This window comes from Dinoponera quadriceps, unplaced genomic scaffold, assembly GCF_001313825.1.
Source record: "Dinoponera quadriceps isolate SergipeBrazil2010 unplaced genomic scaffold, ASM131382v1 scaffold2255, whole genome shotgun sequence".
Lineage (NCBI taxonomy): Eukaryota > Metazoa > Arthropoda > Insecta > Hymenoptera > Formicidae > Dinoponera > Dinoponera quadriceps.
This window is the reverse complement of record NW_014556726.1, coordinates 31185-49715: the sequence shown is the minus strand read 5'-3', so window position 1 is coordinate 49715 and position 18531 is coordinate 31185. Positions and strand designations below refer to the sequence as shown.

The 18531-nt window shown below is 37.1% G+C and overlaps 4 protein-coding genes across 12 annotated transcripts; 2 read left to right on the top strand and 2 right to left on the bottom strand.

Moving 5' to 3' along the window:
* Window positions 1–6: 6 nt before the first annotated feature.
* LOC106748055 (transcriptional repressor CTCFL-like) lies at window positions 7–9525 on the bottom strand. Of its 8 annotated transcripts, none has more exons than XM_014626244.1 (13): window positions 8446–9525; window positions 7013–7186; window positions 6699–6922; window positions 6242–6606; window positions 5915–6084; window positions 4891–5027; window positions 4305–4455; window positions 3475–3616; window positions 3042–3314; window positions 2798–2934; window positions 2358–2500; window positions 2049–2270; window positions 1858–1917 (listed from the first exon to the last, which is right to left on the bottom strand). In XM_014626244.1, exons 2-13 carry the CDS (start codon window positions 7140–7142, stop codon window positions 1858–1860), a joined length of 2154 nt encoding a protein of 717 aa, XP_014481730.1. In that variant the 5' UTR covers window positions 7143–7186; window positions 8446–9525. The 8 variants fall into 8 exon arrangements, with proteins under 8 accessions (XP_014481735.1, XP_014481727.1, XP_014481730.1 ...); XM_014626242.1 differs by having other exon boundaries at window positions 8515–9525; XM_014626247.1 differs by having other exon boundaries at window positions 2358–2482; window positions 8515–9525.
* Window positions 9526–9660: 135 nt separating this feature from the next.
* On the bottom strand, window positions 9661–13081 carry LOC106748056 (motile sperm domain-containing protein 2-like). The gene is made up of 9 exons (XM_014626250.1): window positions 12763–13081; window positions 12269–12412; window positions 11889–12066; window positions 11398–11764; window positions 10976–11051; window positions 10759–10865; window positions 10414–10614; window positions 10161–10295; window positions 9661–10044 (listed from the first exon to the last, which is right to left on the bottom strand). Exons 1-9 carry the CDS (start codon window positions 12845–12847, stop codon window positions 9841–9843), a joined length of 1497 nt encoding a protein of 498 aa, XP_014481736.1. The 5' UTR covers window positions 12848–13081; the 3' UTR covers window positions 9661–9840.
* Window positions 13082–14252: 1171 nt separating this feature from the next.
* Window positions 14253–15781, top strand: LOC106748059 (60S ribosomal protein L36). Of its 2 annotated transcripts, none has more exons than XM_014626254.1 (4): window positions 14253–14335; window positions 14521–14647; window positions 15382–15516; window positions 15639–15781. In XM_014626254.1, the coding sequence occupies exons 2-4, from the start codon at window positions 14522–14524 to the stop codon at window positions 15720–15722; spliced, it is 345 nt and encodes a 114-aa protein (XP_014481740.1). In that variant the 5' UTR covers window positions 14253–14335; window position 14521; the 3' UTR covers window positions 15723–15781. The 2 variants fall into 2 exon arrangements, with proteins under 2 accessions (XP_014481740.1, XP_014481741.1); XM_014626255.1 differs by lacking the exon at window positions 14253–14335 and adding an exon at window positions 14377–14446.
* A 925-nt stretch (window positions 15782–16706) lies between these two features.
* Window positions 16707–18150, top strand: LOC106748058 (putative uncharacterized protein FLJ37770). Its single transcript, XM_014626253.1, has one exon. The coding sequence runs from the start codon at window positions 17006–17008 to the stop codon at window positions 18053–18055; it is 1050 nt and encodes a 349-aa protein (XP_014481739.1). The 5' UTR covers window positions 16707–17005; the 3' UTR covers window positions 18056–18150.
* Window positions 18151–18531: the final 381 nt, after the last annotated feature.

Below are 18531 nucleotides of genomic sequence, written 5' to 3'. Positions count from 1 at the left end.
ACACACACACACACACACACACACACACACACACACACACACACATGTATCGTATCCACATAAAGATATTCCGTGCTCTGTTTAACAACGTTTGTCGGTATCTTACCAAGAAATATCGCTTTATGGTAGTCAATACAAACAGTAGCTTGATAGGTTTTCCGTTTCATATAATTGGCAAATACAATATCCCAGAAATGTTACTATAAGATTCTCCAATATAGTTTTCTTATAAACAGGACACCGACAAATATGGTTAACGTAAAATCTGGAATACCATTACTAATCTATCAACACAAGATATTAAAAAACTACCAATTTTATTGAAGAATTGTAATATTTCCAGCTATAAGGCATAAGCGCGCGAAATTTGCCTCATATGAAAAAAATTCCGTCGTCTTGCCATTCAATATCTCATTACCATATACATATGTCTTATCGTAAGGAGACTCACAGAATACTCGAAACATTCAAACAGATCCACTATGCCTTTTCGAATTAAACTGGAAACACTACGTGCGAGGTCGTGATTAAAGAGTCATATCTATCATATATCAAAGACTTGTCAATTCTGCTTAATGTAAGATGTGAAAGAACTCGCGGTAATTACAGTACAGTATACAACAAATACGTGAATCTAACAGTAAGTTTGCAAGAATTTCTCTCTTCTTCCTATAAATCACATTCAATATATTCTACGTTAAAAAGAATTATATAAATAATACACATAGAAATTTGCATAAAGATCTTATGCACAAGCTGTTGCCTAAGTATAATAACCTCAATTAGATAATTATTTATTTATTAATTAGGTTTAATTGCATAATTATTTAATGCTGCAAACTGAAAGTAAAATATTTTTATCGAAGAATAAGATAACTGTATTATGTTATTATCTAACAAATTGTTATCTCCTTCCTTCCTAATTGTACTACGAATGAAAACGTTTCATATATATATATATAACGTAGAAGAATATATATATATATATATATGTATATATATTTATATATAAACTCATTATCTATGAAACCAGCGTATTTCAACTTATGATTCGCACAATTCTCTCTATTATACTCCCCAGTTTCTTATTAACATAAAAAAAGTTGCTTATATTAGACAATATAAAATACTTCTTACATAAACGAATTTATCACTTCCTTCTCGATATTTTTCATTTACACTGAAACTTTAGAATGGTCTCTAGATCGAGATATGACGGAAAGCATTTATTTACATTGCAGCCTCGTATTATTCCTCTTAGTTTCACCTTTGTTAGCTATTTTTAACAGAATTGATGTTAGTTCCATTTGTCTTAGAATAAGTCGTGACGAGCTTCTGTACTCTTCGTAATTTTAAATAAACTTATTTAAAAATATTATGCCAAGACATCTTATTAAATATATTTCTCCTTATTACCTACATTCTAATATATGTAATATGACTTAACTAATTTGTTAATGTCATTTGTAAAGAATTAATGATTCTCTATGACAATAACATAAATCATAATTTACAATATCATAATTATACATTTTTTGCTTGATATTTTGCTAAACCACGAAACTACAATATTTTTATAAATTATTACGTGTACCTAATGCACTAGTGGCAAAAGAAGTTCTCGTATCATGCAAATGGCCCAATGTGTTCCAAACCAGTTGCACTGAGAGCTATGCAAAGTATTTTTAGATAAACACTGCACTCACAGTTTTTCTGTACACAGCATGTAGTTTCTCTGTCTTTCTCGATCTTTTAATGAATTTTTCTTTTTTTTCTTTTTAATAGTTACACTTACACTGGGAGGAAAGTAAAACATTAGACTATAAAGTAGGTACATTTTTCCTCTTGCATTTGTTATTACGAAATTGTCTGTAACATGTTTATATTACTACCACCTTCATCCTCTTCTTCCTCTTCCTAAAAATAGAAAATGAAAAATAGATGTAGTATATATCATGTATTCATTGAGGCAAACTTGTATTATATTTTCTTCGATATAAGCGTGAGTTTCTAAACATACTTCAAGCAAAACATAAAGCACCACTCACTTCTTCATCAAAGCCGAAACAAGTTTCCATTTCCTTTTGTAATTTTGGGTCGCTTTGTGTGGAAGATTTACTCGTAACGGTTTCTATCTTCATGTCTTGGATTTCTATATCTTCCTCTTCCACTTCATCAACCTCCTCTCCTGTCGCCGTTACTATGCTGCTTTCTTGACTCAAAGGATCTTGCATTACCAATTCACCATCTTCGCTCGCGACCACGGCCATCTGTTAGAAATAATTAAGTAAACAAAATCAACTCATTATTTATTTGACTGCATGCTATACAAAAAGCAAGACCTACATATCGCTCACCTGGTCGGTTCCTTGATTGTCAGCTAACTGGATCACTTCTAGTACGACGTATTGTTGGCCGTCACTGCCTTGGACTGCCATCATGGCATCTTCTTCATCCTCTTCCTCTTCTTCGTCCTCGTAACCTTTAAGTTTAGAATCACCTGTTATCACAACATACAACACATGGATATTAGTCAATGATCTGCAGTTAGATCATATCGTAAATGTCCCTGTGAGTGTAAATGTTCATGTACATTTCTGTACACTATCAATCGTATAGACATATAACGGCAAGATAAGGTAATGTAAAGAAATCACTTGATATTTATGAAGAATATATTAATAAGGGGCTGTTGATAAACGATATAAAAATGGTATATAGCCTCAAGTCATCTTATTCACTGTGATTTCTTTAAAATTACTTATAGTTTCGAACAAACATTTGATGCTATTATTACCTGTCATCACTTCGACACGCTGACCGTCGATGATCTGAATCTTTTTCTGTCTACCGATCTTAAGGGCTTGCTGTTTTTCTTGTAGGGATGATTCGGGATCGTGAACAGCCATATGTCGGATAAGGTTTCCTTTATGTCTGCATGCAACAACAGAAAGTTTCATTTTTTTTATCGGAAAAAATCATGGTGATAGTGAAAGTTTATCGTGCGTAGCTGTTTCAAATAATTGATCTCGTGTATATACCTAAACGCTCTTATGCATTCGGGACATTGATGCGTTTTCTCCTGCGGCGGTGGAGGAACGTAGGTGGGATTATGATAGAGATTGCAATGCCGTTTGAGTAACTGCTTCTGCCTGAATGACTGAAAGCAGTGATCACATTGGTACGGTTTCTGGTCGGTATGAATGAGAACGTGACTTTCCAAATGACGCGCCGATATCGATGCATACGGACAGAGATCGCACTTGTAGCACTTCTCCCCTTCGTGAGTTTTGCTGTGCAATTTATAGCTATATCTGTAATATAATTAATATATATATATGAGGAAATGTAAGTTTAGGATGCAAACACACTTGTAATTTTTATATCAAATTCATACTCGACCATTTGTACGCGATCACTGATTACAGTGATACACAATAATTTATTGCGTGTTTAAAGAAATTATTTGTATACCTATCTGGGAATGTTTTTCCGCAACGCTTGCACTTCAGAGGTTTGTCAGAGGTGTGCAGCTTTTGCACGTGAATTCTGAGATCCGTTTTTCTCCCACATGTGGCTGGACATAATTCACATTGAAATACTGGTTTATCGCCTACTGAAACATATATTGAGACTATATGAAGCTCGAGTACAGTGAAAAATTATATTGCGCTTACGCGTTGCCGTGAAGTTTTGCGTTAAACTAAAGAAACCGGCTATCGAAACACGTGAAATGCTGGCTTAGATATGAGATCGGTCCTAAAGCTATCTCCGGCAGCCATATTGGTTTTATGACGTCAGAGGCGAGAAAATGACAAATGGTAAATATTTTGCAACATATAGCTTTATTTTTTAATTTTCCCTGAACAACAATAGTTTCATAATCCTGAAATCTGTAAAATATGCTACAAATTGAGATGACTCTCCGATATATCACGTAAAATCGCAAAATAATCCCTGAAACAACAGAACATTTTTCAACCATTTTCAGGCAACCGTGACAGCTGAAAATAGCTGAAAGATATGCCGTTAGATAGGAATTACCTTGCGATTTTACGCGATATATTGGACAGACATCTCCGTTTGCCGCATATTTTACAGGTTTTAAGGTTACGAAAATATTATGTTTCTTTTTTAAGAAACATTAAAAAACAAGCTATATGTCGCACAAAATTTATCGTATGCCATTTTTTGTCTCTGACTATAAATCCAATATGGCTGCTAGAGATAGCCGAGCTTTTAAATGTTTTAAACTTTTCCTCGTTATTATACATATGAAAATTATCTAATTAATAATAACTTACCATTATGTATTAATTTATGCGCTTTCAAGCTGTTGGACTGAGTAAATCTCGCCGGGCAAAGATCACACTCGTACGGTTTCTCCCCGGTATGAATGCGAAGGTGACGTTTCAATTTAAACGTATCTGGACTCGCGTATGTACAGTGTGGACACTGGAAAAATAAACGTTGCATTCTAGTATTAGTAAGTGACACAGTGAATTTATACATTGCTTAAAAAGTACAATCTATAAAAATTCGACTCTGATATATATTGAATACCCTTTCTTTTTTTATATATGGGAAGAAAATATTACTGACGATACTTGAAGAATAATAATTATTTGAGAGAGAGAACATCGCACAAGAATTTATGAATCGAACGACGTAGTACGATAAGAAACTTATTTTGTAATCGTATAAAATAAACCTCGTATGGACGTTCACCAGTATGTGTGCGTATGTGATTACGTAATTTATTCTTCTCCACGCTTGCATAATCGCACATAGTACACTTATATGGCTTTTCATGTGTATGTTTATAACGTGTGTGACGCACCAACTCACCTAATGACAAAAAAAAAAGGGAGAAAACAAGGTAAAATATACCTGATAAGGTCTCTCTCCTGTATGACATCTAATATGTCTCTTGAGTTTCGACAGCTCGACCGACGCATAATCGCACTCGTGACATTTGTGCGGTTTTTCATGGGTGTGTCTGTACCGAACATGTCTTACAAGTTCACCTGTAAGCAAACATTTTTCATCATTCCTGTTTTTGCAAGCAATAAGATTAATCTGATTAAATGATGGATTCCTAACATAACAGTTTGGAAAATAATACAAAAATATTTAAATCTACATGTGTGTATTCAATATTTATACATAAAGAAAGTAATTGAGCAATTAAATATAAAAATATGTGCCATATATTTTTTTATATTTCCTATGTTGGTGTTGATCTATCAAGCATGATAAATCTTTTTATGCATGCCCGTTATAATATATAAGATACGTAACAAATTTCTGTGTTGATATTAATATTATTTTAATGCATAAGATATAATGTTACTTAATGCTAATATCATACGTATATTTTGAAGTATTTTTTTGTTGTTACGCATAATATTATTATTCATTACATAATATTTTCTTTATATAATGAGATAACTGCAAGAAATATATAAGTTGATAAGGATTGTGACACTCATAAGCATTATTATATCTAGCGGTGCATGACAAAAATTTAAGTGTAAGAAAAAATGCATAAAACGTAGAAAATAAAGTATATAAAACATATAATACAAGGAAAGTAAATTATAAAATATATAAATAAAAGACAATAATTAAGGGAAACAAAACTTCTCAACATGTCGGTACATACAACACATGCAGTTACACAAATGACAAGACAGACGCAAAAAAATTAAATGTTCAATTTAATGTGTGAGAGATATCAAAAGAATTTCGATTAGAATATTTTATATTACTTTTAATATATATACCACGACGATAATTCGTATCCGAAATCTTTTGAATTGGAACTTATACAGAAAAGAACACAAATTGTACATAAGGTGCAGTTCAATGCATATGAAATATAAGAAAGAGTAATTAGCAATTAATAACTCACCAGAGGTTGTGAATGCACTGTCACAGTATTTACAATGATGGGGTTTGGTCCCAGTATGAGTGTTGACATGATTCTGTAGCGAAGCCAAGGTTTTAAATCCCCTCTCACAAACGCTACATTTGTGCGGTCGCTCTTCCGAGTGTGACTTCATATGCCGCGAGAGAAGGTACCTGTCACACACATACACACGTTGTTTATAAATCACTTTCCTTATTTTTGCGCTATTATCGTTCTAAATTTAAACGTGCAGATGTTCGTAAAAAGTTCGAAAGAAAATTTAGGTCGTGACATGTAATGCATAATATTGAAAAACATTGAGAACTATACCGTTTTGGACTCGTGTAGTTGCAATAATTGCACATATGCGCCTGTGTGACCGTTTGAGATTTCTTTGGCAGGAATTTCATAACTTTAGCTTTATCATCCTCAGCTTCAGATTCCACCGGCACCTCATTGTCTTCATTGTCTTCGAAGTCGTATACAGTGAGGTCCTGTTCGCCCTCTGCTTCCTCCCCATCCGCCGCTTCACTCTCTACCGGTCTAACTTCTTTTTCTTCAGTTTCAGGTTGCTGAACTATCAGGACATAACTGACTTCCCCAGGATTTGTGTCGGATGGTACAATCGTGACAGTTTGATATGCATCGCCAGAATTGATCACAACTTGATTGTTTTCATTGTTGGACGTCTGCGTCTGGAAATTAATATTTTCCGATGCTTGAGACGCACTTTAGTACATTTTGAAGGTATGGCCGCTGCTGAAGGAAAGTCTCAGCGTTAACTCACCTCCTCTTCCCCCTCGACGTTCTCGAGTTCCTCGATCTCGTGATACTGTTCATCTTGAGCCACATCGCCTTCATTTTGCACATCTGTTTCCTCTACTTCCTGTATTTGCACTTGTGTCATCACAGGTGTTTCATCGCTATTAGCCTGGTAGTAATACTGCCCAGACTGATCTACAAAGTATGTCCCTCCTTCTTCTCCGCCGGACAATCCCTCCACTTGTTGCACTGTAAAAAAGATACACGAATAAAGTGTCGCTCAATACAAATCATATCATTGCCATGACACGCAAGTACTAGCAACTCGGAAATACAAACACTGCACATGTTGCAGTTGCTCTCCCTGTCCACCTTCTATCTCTTTATTGAAGGTCTCCAAATAAGTTTGTATCTCCGTGACCGACTCTTGCCCCTCTTCTAATTTTATAGTCGCTACATTAGTCGTCATGATTGAAGCGCTCACCTCATACAGCGATGCTTGTATTCATGAATCTGTAACAATACAAGTAACACATGTGATCGATGTATAACTTGGAAATCTATTTTTAGACTGTTGCTATAAATATAAATCAACGCGTGTAACTTAGGATCAACAACGCTAAAAATAAATATAAAATTGGCAATGCCACCGTATGGGGGATGTAACGCGCGTTTATCTCGCTCAAATGTATCGTCATTCCGATACTACTCGGAAGATGCGACTTGTAAGACGAAACCTGTCGCGGAACCGCAGCGCGGCAGGTTCCTCGCGATGCAACGGGTTACACAGGGAAGAACAACCCAGCCTTCGAGCTTTCTACCTTTCATTCGCCGGTGATTGCAAAAGCCTGCGCGCGTGAACGCCGCGAGTTTTACATCGCGGCACGAGCGCGCCTAGAAAAGAAATCGTTCCGAGCGAGTTCGAGAGCATGTTCACGCATGCCGCTCTTCTCACGCCTCCCCAGGACACGCTTCGCTCGTTGTCCGCCCTTGTTATCGTCGCACACCCACGCACGAGAGAGCAGTCGCGAGACGCGATCTCGTCGACGGCGAAGTACATCGGGTCTCCCGGAATTAAAGGGAAAAAATCAATAACGCGGCCGATTACGGCGGGTAAGAGACTCGCGTCGCGGCACGGCGTTTGCGGATCGAGTGAGCGACGGCGAGGAGCATCCCGGTGGCCGGCCGGGTCGCCGGGACGCGCGCTCGGCGTCCCTCGGGGCGCGCGCGCGCGTCAATCAGGTGCGTGCGATCGTCAGAGGAGCGCGACGATCACGGACGACGACGTGGTGCGCGCCGCGGCAGTGACGCGAAGCGGGGCGCTGGGAGACGACGGCGACGGCGGCCAGCCGCGACGAGAGACGCCATGAAGCACGAGGCGTGCGCGTCAGCGGCAGGCGAGGCGAGGCGAGACAAAGCGAGAGGTCAGGGCGAGGTGGTGTCGAAAGTGCGTGGAGACAACGGGGGCGGGTACCTGGGGGGCACCGTAATCGCGGACTCTCGTGGTACACGGCGGGGGCCCTCGAGGTTGCGCATTCTGTCGGGGAGCTTTTAAGACAACGCGGGTGCTTTCGATTTCAGGACACAGGGGGCATTAACGACAAAAATTTCAGAAAATTATCACCGTCGGCGCTGTCATCAATATGGAGGACAGGAGCGACGACGATGCCGTGCTATTCCGCCGCGTGCTGTTCGCTCGCGACCGATCGGCCCCTGGGCCGTCCCGGGCGGTTCGGCCGGCGAGCCGACGCGAAAAACTCAACGTTCCTTACCGTAAGGATGAAATGCGCGTGCGACACGTCTCCACCAGCCTAATGCCGAAGGTCTAAATATTCACTTACCTGGAATAAACCCACGTTCGTTCGCGTGAGGGCGTTGTGTAAGAGCCAATATGGCCGATCGAACTGCGACGGTTCAAATGCTGCGCTGTGTTGCGCGTCGCAGCTGCGCACTGGCGCGCGCGTCACCCGCGTGAGTGTGTGTGCGTGTCTGTTTACGCTGCGCGTGATAGCCGTTTCTGGTATTTCCGGGTCCCAAGTCCCGGACCGACGCCACTTACTCCCGGTGAATCATGCCCTTGCAGCTTTCTTATTTGGAAATTGGACTGCGTATATATATATATATATATATATACATATATATATATGCACGTAAATGCACGTTCCGTATGCGAGATAAATCGACGCGGTATCGCGACGAAGCGATGCTAAGCGATTTGATTTGCGAACGAGTACGTGCATACAGGATGTGGATTGGAAAAAAATGACGTCATACGAAAAGGGCGGGAAATGCAGGGTCGTATGAAAGCGAGCGAGAAGGGTGCGGTTTGCCGTGCAGCGTGTCAAAGATAAATTGTCACGATCATCGACGAATGTAAATTATAGTTGTTTTATGATTTTAATTTGCACACGTGTTATCGGCGAAATTAATGAATAAATAAGTACACATATATATTATTTCCATGTAGAGAAAGGAAGGACCAGGAAATGACAAAAGGTAGATGAAACAATTTCTTATGCTTATTAAATGAATCATGCTGCTATATTTAAAATTTTTATTTTATGAATCCTTGCATCTTTCTAAAATAATTTTTCCTTCAATTGTACACAGCAAATACTCTTATGTGACTGTGTTATGTATATTTTTTTCCCTTTCTCAATTACGCATCAATAGTTATAATGCAATGTAACAAGCTATGCCAATTATTAAGTACAACTATGTTAAAAGTAAAATTGTTGAAGGTATATACAAAATCTTTCTGCCTATACATACACTCGTGCGCGCCCACACACTAATTTGCATACAATTTTAATACAATCAGGACAGTTCATAGAATATATGTATAAAAGCTTACAAAAATAGTAGTTTTAATGTTAATCTTACGGTATTATAAATTTAATAGATTAATGCACCTTTTTCTATATATTGTGTGTGTTTACAGGACACCACATGGTAACTTATATAGGAGAATAACAGTAATGCGTGTGTACATATTTGAACAATTACATAATAAAATATAAAATTAATCACAATAATACTTATTTACAGATCATTACAGAGAAAAAAAATGCTTATAATCGCATATCGGATGTGTAAAATATAAAATTCCCATAAAAATTTTTGTTCAAAATTTGTTTACATATTATGTGTGGTTACAAACAAATCTTCTAAATACTGCGGCAGTGCTCTTGGTACATTGTTTCTTTAATATCATCGTGCAAACGATCTATTGATTCTTTGATATCGCTTTTTAAAGTGTAAAGTATCACTAATGTGATTACAATTATTGTTACCATACAAATAAGAAATATATACTTTAATGCCTCGATATTAGTGTGCAGCTTCTTATAAATATCTTCTAAATGATCCATCTGAAATCGTCCATGCAAAATCAATGTTAAGATTTATCTTTATATATATATATTATGTCAATACACGTAAAAGTATTCGTTTAAATATTGATAAAAGAATATTGATTTTCTCGTACCTTAGAGAAAAATGCATCAATATTCCGATCAGTTCCCGCTGCATTAGATGTTAATATTGACTGGGATTTCTGCGTTTCATTATTTTCAGTACCATCGCAACACTTCAGTTTATGTTGTTCCGTTGGTTTTCCAGACTACAAAGAAAGAACGTATAATGTCAGCACCTTGTCGATCTTATTTATAAACATACAAGAAAAAATGAAAAGGACTGATATATTTGTACCTAATATGAAAGGATAAAAACTAACTTACTTTCCACAGTGTATGCAGATCTTGCGCTGCGATATCTGCGTTCTTTACAGGAAGGCACATGACTAGAAATCGATCATTGTGCAACAGACCACGCACATCATAGCCAGGCTGCAATACGACCGCAATGCTTTTCTGCTCAGATGGTTGCAGAATCCCTGAGCTTGGTCGTACTCTGAACTTTTCGGGAGACGTCGTCTTTATCTATAAGTTAAATGTTATATTTGTGTTATGACCTACAAGTATATGTATTTCTTCTAATATGTGCTAATATGTTTTCCAAGTTGAGTTTACTTTGATACTTATAAAATAGCTGTGATATATAAAATAAAGTAACATGACATATACCTTATAAGACAAAATCTTGTCAGTTGTGATATTCTTAAGTATAATCACTCCAGTGATTTCTTTTCCATCTTTATTAAATGTAATCGCATCAGGTTCTACGGATAATACTAGAACAAAGACAATGTATTTAATATTTTGTACTACATATTACGAAGAATATATAGTATTATTTATTTCTATGAGTATATAATTCTATTATGAATTTCTTTATACTTACATTGTTCTTCATTGGTTTGGTCTGCAAAACTTGCTGGACTTTGTTCTGTAAGTGGTGAACCTTCCGCAAAGTGTACCTAGAAAATATATTAATTAAGAAAATAAGCGAGGTGATTTTCTGACAAATATCAATAGCTCGATATACCTCTTGAATGTACTTCATATCGCCTGATCTTTTGTACGAATTAGTATATTTTGGAGAAATGTTACACATAAGAAACAAACCAAGGAGGTTAAGTCTTTCGTTCTTAATTTACTCGTTAAAAAAATACAAGAGAATGGACAAAAGAGGAAGATAGAAAAATCATAATGAAGTTAATCTATTATATGTATAAACAGAAGAATGTAGTAATATTATTTTGTCTTTCATAGTAACGGTTACATGCAAACCTTTAGTCACGATATATTACATAATATGTATACCTTTTTATTATCCAATTTACCATTCAATGCATCTTCATTGGTTTGTACTTCTGGGACAAATACGAAGGTATAATCGTTATTACCACCCCAACATTTAAGAGCGTCATTGGGATCAACAAACTCTTTCAAAGTGATCTTGTTGACAAACTTAATTTTTGGAATTGCTTTGGCGGGTAACCATGATTTTATGATTTTGAAAGCTGCATTTAAGACCCATGGCATCTCGAAGATTATGATATAGTTAAGGAAATATGGGTAATAAGACTTGAACAAGCCAATGAGATATTTGGTGAACTCCATATCCAAATTAGAGAGTCCGGTTTCTGCCATATCGAAAAAGATTGAAATTTGATTTCCATTACCTTCTCTAAAAATACAATAAAATATAAATTCAATAGAATTGAATAGAATATGAACTTATCACCAATATATTAGTTGCATTTGCATACTTGTTGTCTTTGCATAAAGTTAAACAAATGTATATACTATACCTTTCTAATCTCTCAAACCAATAAACTATACATCTTTGAAGCTCTGTGAAGTCTTTGGCTCCCTTAAAGTGCAACTTTGACTTGATTATGATAAGTTTCTTGCCATCTTTATCTTTACCATGGCTAAAGAAGGATCCATCTTCTAAATATTCTCTCTTTACATTATCTTCATTGATATCTATATAATCAGATAACATTAGAACAGAGATGCTCCTTATATTCTCTTACTTTATTAATATCAGATTATTATACAGATTGATGTAAACACACACTACTTAGAATATTTTCTATCAATTTTATATAAAAAAATAATCACAGCAAAGCAGAATACCTGATAAATATTTACGCGATAGAGACTAAGTCAAACAAGATAATTTTACCGTTCGCGCCAATTTTTCTCCTCCAAATACAAGTTTCCCACAGCATATTAAATGCTTCTTGCATGTTGTATTCATGATGTTCCAAGAATCTCTTCAACCAGTCATCGGTGTTTATTCTAGCTATATCCGCAGGATGAAAACCTTCTGCAAAAGAAACATAATGATGATCATGTGATGTTATGCAAATCACAAGGACAAACAGTGACGTGTATGTTGCAACGTTTACATCTACATTTCGCAATTTGGCAAACAATTAACGTGATGAAACTCAATCCATCCAGTTCTTTATTATGCCAATTACAGCACCAATTGTTTTCAATTGAATACGCGACGGACTAGTTAACGATGACCTTTGCACACATACGCATACACACACATACGTTACATCGTTACGACACGTATTACGACAATTTTTAACGTAATAAAGCGCTATATGATGCGATATGACAGATCATTCTTGGGACTTGAAAAAATAGAATACCGCATATACCCACTGAGATCAGGCGGACCCTCGTCGCTTAATTTCTTAAGAAACTTCTCGCGAAGTTCCGTGATCGCCTTCGTCTGCGCTTCCATCATCGAGCTGCGATGGAACTGAGAGACTCTTCGCTTCAATAATACTTCCTCAGCGAGTCCAAACTCCGAACACACTTTGACCGGCGTGAAGAACCCAGCACGATAACAAAATGATAATTGTTTATCCGCACGCTGGATCGGTGCGCGCCACGCCGCGCATGCCGTTCGTAATTCTCCTCTAGTAACGTTTCCGACTGACTTTCGAGAGCGCCACGGACAATTAAACCCGATTAAACTCAATTTTCATCATGCGCATGTATAAACCCTGCAAGTGCGTTTGGATCTGCATTAATTTAAATTATTAATTATAATATGACAACGCATATATCAACCTTGATTTGTACTTTGTAATGTAAAAACTGATTCTACTCAAGAAACCTATTTGGAGTCAAAGTTCAGTTCATAACTATTCGATTGAGTTGAACAGTCTCGTTAGCAATTCGATTTCTCTTCAGTTGAAAATATTATTGGCACAATCCATTCTTATAGATATTTTTCAATATTTTTCGTATTAATAATCAAACATTTCTCATGTGTTTTGTACGTATTTATAAATTATATTCCCCCGAATAAAAATTGTTACATTATTTAGATTGTATACAGAATTATTACATTATTTAGATTGTATACAAAAAAGTATTTTATACAATTTAAGGTCTTTAATTTTTAAATATATTTTTGAATATGTATAGTTTATTTATGCTTCTGGAAGAGCAGCGTGCTCATTGGAAAATCGCGCGTCGCATATTGCGTCGTGCATCGTGCTGATCTGCGAGAGCCATAACAAGACAAATGATGTGAACATTCTCAATATCGCTTATATTGTAAACGTGGTGATAACGGTGCTCTGTTAGGAAAATCTATAATCACGCGTGATAAATGAATGATGTGAACATTCTCAATATTGCTTGTATTGTAAACGCGTTAATAACAGTGCTCTGTTAGGAAAAATTTGTAATCACACGTGTTTATGATAAAATTCCTATTCAGAACTACTAATAAATTTACTCGTCAGCGCTTTAAAGACCGCATTCGGCAGAAAAAGCAACTCAGTGAGCGCTCAGTTTATTGTCTGTGACTGTAGTATTTTTTAGATTCTTGATGGATCCAGAAGTATATGCTAATCAAGAGCGATAATCAATGAGCGCTCTTTGAAACTGCTCTTTCTACTAAATCTATATATGTAACGTTACCGATTAAGATTAAAGTTAGATTGACATTTGACCAGTCAGAGCAACGTTCACTAAACTTAAGATGCTATACGGCTCATTTCATTGGCTATGAAGCATCTGAAGATTAATCTGAAATTTAAATATTTTGTTTCCAAACAACGTATTCTCCTATTGGATATCGGACGCAGTGTGAATCCTCCATTAGCTTCGGGAGCCAACACTAGTAAATTTTTGCCATTCACAGTTAATGTCTGGTGATTTTGTCTTGGCGACGTTGGTGGTTACGGTTCTTTCGATACGTGCGCTAGCTTCGTGAAAGGTACGTGGAGATCTCAGATCCTAAGATTTTATTGCAATCTGCTTGAAGTCAAATAAATTTGGGTGATATTATTATTGCAACAACTTAGTTGGATCTACGATTTGTTGTATTGTACGAAATTATCGCGTTTTTTCAAATTTACCATTCTATAAACGACATAACCTGAAAGATGTGATTATTTGCAGGATGGCTCCGAAGTACGAGCTGGCCGTTGGCCTCAACAAGGGCCACAAAACGACGAAAATTCGAGTGGCGAAAAGCAAGTCCGAGAAGGAGAAGACCGTGTGTCTTCGACCGTCTAGATTAAAGGGGGTTAGTATTCATGTACATTCCATATGACTCTTCATTGTTGTTGTGCAGTAACCTCCCCCATTCCATCAATTTCAGTTAATCTAATCGACCGATTAATTCAACGGATTTGACCAATCATATAAATCAGTTAGCTAATTTGACAATGCGATTAGTCAATTCCGTTGAGTTAATCGATCGGTCAGGTTAACCAAAGTTGATGAAATCGGGAGTAAATGAGGTCTGTTTGTTTCAGCTGAACTACTGCTGCACTAGAATTTTTTTTCTTTTTTCTTCAACGTTAAATTATATACTTGTCTTACTTTTAAGGCAAAATGTGTAATCTGACTGACTAAGACGAACAAACCTGTGGTCTTTTTGGTTGAATTGGTTACATTAGTTTAAAAAATTGTACATACACATTGTATCTGTTTTCTATTCCTGCATTAATTTGCATTAGTTCTCTCTTTTCTTCTCTTTCCTACCAAATCGCAAGAAAGAGAAAAAAAAATGATTAGTGGAAGTTAGTGTGATCAAAGCATGAATGGAAAACAGATCCATTGAAGCATATAAAGATTACATATAAGATTTTCATATTTCAGTGTGTAAATTTCTTGAACTAATGCCAGTTTAGCTGAAAAGGACAGACCAAGTATCTTTTTGATTAGTTTATTGTTTTCGTGATAAATGGTTCATAGAATACTTCAATATTCTTTTATTCTTGTACACGATAATTCATCTTGAATTTTTTATCGCAGAAACAAACCAAACACAGCAAGTTCGTGAGAGACTTGATCCGTGAAGTCACAGGACATGCTCCATATGAGAAACGTACGATGGAGTTGTTGAAGGTGTCCAAGGACAAGCGTGCTCTGAAATTCTTAAAGAGGAGGGTAAGTGTTAAAAATTAACATGCCTTATTGTCTTACATAATTATTAAGCTATTAATGAAACTGTAACTGTTTTATATAATTTTATAGTGTAATATTAATACGGTAAATTTATTTTTTTCTAGCTGGGCACACACATCCGTGCTAAGAGGAAGCGAGAAGAACTTGGAAATATCCTGGTACAGATGAGGAAAGCTGCTCATCACTAAGTCCTTTGTCTATAAATTAATACATTTTTAATAAATGGATATAAGTTATATAAAACTCACATGTAAGTTTCATTCTTGAAACCTATATTCTTATGTCCTGTGTATTATTTAAGTAAATCAATAAGATTTGAAAATGTCTATTGAGAGTATAAATTAGTTCGGTCCGTTTTTTTTATGGTCAAAAATGCATTTATTTCAGAACAAAATGAATGAACAGATTAATCAAAATATTGTCCATCACTGGCTACTATTTTTTCCTACCTCCCAGGCAATTTTCGAATTCCATCTCGGAAAAATGTCTCATCTTTTGAGGCGATCCAAGTTAGGAGCCAATTTTCAATTTCTGCGAAAGAAGTGAACTGGTGACCTGCCAAATCGTGCTGCATCCGTCGGAATAACCAGTAATCAGAAGGAGCAATGTCCGGCGAATACAGCGGGTGCGGTAAAACATCCCACTTGAGTGTTTCCAAATAATTTTTTGCGACATGAAGCCGAGCGTTATCATGCAGAAGAATAACTTTGTCATGTCTTTGCTTGTATTCCGGCCGTTTTTCTCGTAATGCACGGTTCAAACGAATCAATTGTAGCCTATACCGAAGCTCCTCTTGCGTTTGATTCGGATCTTCATCGAGTAATGCCTCCAATTCTTTGTCTTCGAATTTTTTTGGCTGTCCAGAGCGAGATTTGTTTTCAACGCTGAAATCACCATTCTTGAAACGTCGAAACCATTCCCTACATGATTTATCAGTTGGAGCATTGTCACCATAAACTTCTACAAGCGTTCGATGCGCTTCAGCTGCACTTTTCTTCCAATTAAAGCAGAAAACTAAAACCTCCCGTAAATGCTGCTTAGTTAACACAAAATTTGACATATTCAACACAGTAAAAAACAGGGGTTTTGTATGAAACTCTAAGCGATATAAACTGAATATTATTGACAGATGTCTAACCTCTCTGAAACCACCGAAATCAGCTGTCACAATGAAACATTCATAACAACCAGAGGCATCTTTTGAAAACGGACCAAATTAATTTGTATTCCCAATATAACGGATAGAATCTTATAGATATTATAGATACATTCATACAGGGTTTGTCCGGAAAGTAATGTCAGTGATTTTTTTTTACGCGACTGATCGTCAGAGCGCGCTCGGATCGGTTGGGAATGGTAGAGGGGGAAGTCAGCTAACGAATTTTGAGTCACTCAGTATTCTCCCGCCCCAGCCGCATAGTAAGGACATGCGTTTCCGTGGAAGTCGTTTTGTGACCTCGTGCAAGTAAAAATGCAACGCTCGTTAGAACAAAGGATGGCGATCAAGTTTTACGTTAAACTTGGCAAGACCGCGGCGGAAACTCTCCCAATGATCAAGACAGCTTTTAAAGAAGATGCTCTGTCGGATCGGCAAGTGTTCCGGTGGCACAAGGTTTTTTCGGAAGGCCGGGAAGAGGTCGACGACGAAGCCCGCGCTGGACGGCCATCGACGAGCACCACGGACGACAATGTGACGCGAGTGAAAGAACTTTTGAACACAGACCAACGATTGAATGTCCGTTTACTGTCACAGTTATTAGACATTCCGAAAACTATCGTTCATGAGATCATTAGGAACAATTTGAACATGCGGAAGGTGTGCGCAAAGATAGTCCCAAAAGTGCTCACCGACGACCAAAAATTGCGCCGCGTTGAAACGTGCCAAGAAAATCTGGACATGTGCGAAAGTGATCCCGAGTTTTTGAACAACGTCATTACCGGTGACGATTCTTGGGTATTTGAGTACGACCCGGAGACGAAAAGACAATCATCAGAGCGGCACACGTCGTCGTCCCCTCCCCCCAAGAAAGCCAGGATGAGCAGATCCAAAATCAAGACGATGCTCATTGTGTTTTTTGATATCAAAGGACTGGTCCATCACGAGTTTATACCGCCTGGTACAACTGTGAACGCTAAATTTTATGTCGAAGTGCTGAAGAGACTGAAACGCAGGGTTCAACGCGTCCGGTCGGACATCGCAAAGGACTGGAAGTTGCATCACGACAATGCGCCGGCCCACAGCTCCTTCCTCGTCACCAACTACCTGGCCAAAGCAAGAGTGCCAACGATTCCCCAGCCTCCGTACAGTCCGGACGTTGCTCCCCCCGACTTCTTTCTGTTTCCACGCCTGAAAGGACCCATGAAAAGAAAGCATTTCGAAACCATTGAGGGGATCCAAGCAGCTTGCACCGCGGCTTTAAAGGACATTCCGGAGGAGGCCTACCGTAGCGCATTCGATGCCTGGAAAACTCGCTGGAAGCTATGTGTCAACGCAGGAGGAGCCTATTTTGAAGAATTTTGATGTGTTGTAACGAAAAGTTCAATAAATTTTTTTTAATCAACTCAATGACATTACTTTCTGGACAGACCCTATATAGATATTATTATTAGATATTATAGATAGAATCTATAATAGAAAATTACAGGAGAATTGGAAGGACCGTCAGAAATTCAAAACCATTGGTGCTTTGAATATTTTTGCAAAATAAAAACATTTGATTAAAGAGTAGGTGAAATGAGTAAAGTTGGTATTTACAGGTGTTTGAAATAGTGTTCTTTGATATATCAATACATGTTAATTTTTTCTTTTCATTTAGAAGATATTAAAGATGGTCTCTTAGAAACCGGAGAAAAGAGAAGAGGCTCGCTTAAAAAGAAGCGGCGAAAAAATATAAAACATGAAGGGAAATTATAATTATAAATAGAAATATATTAAAGAACATTTTATTTATATGCAAGACGAGAAGAGGATAAACTAAATCAATCAGTCATTGCAAC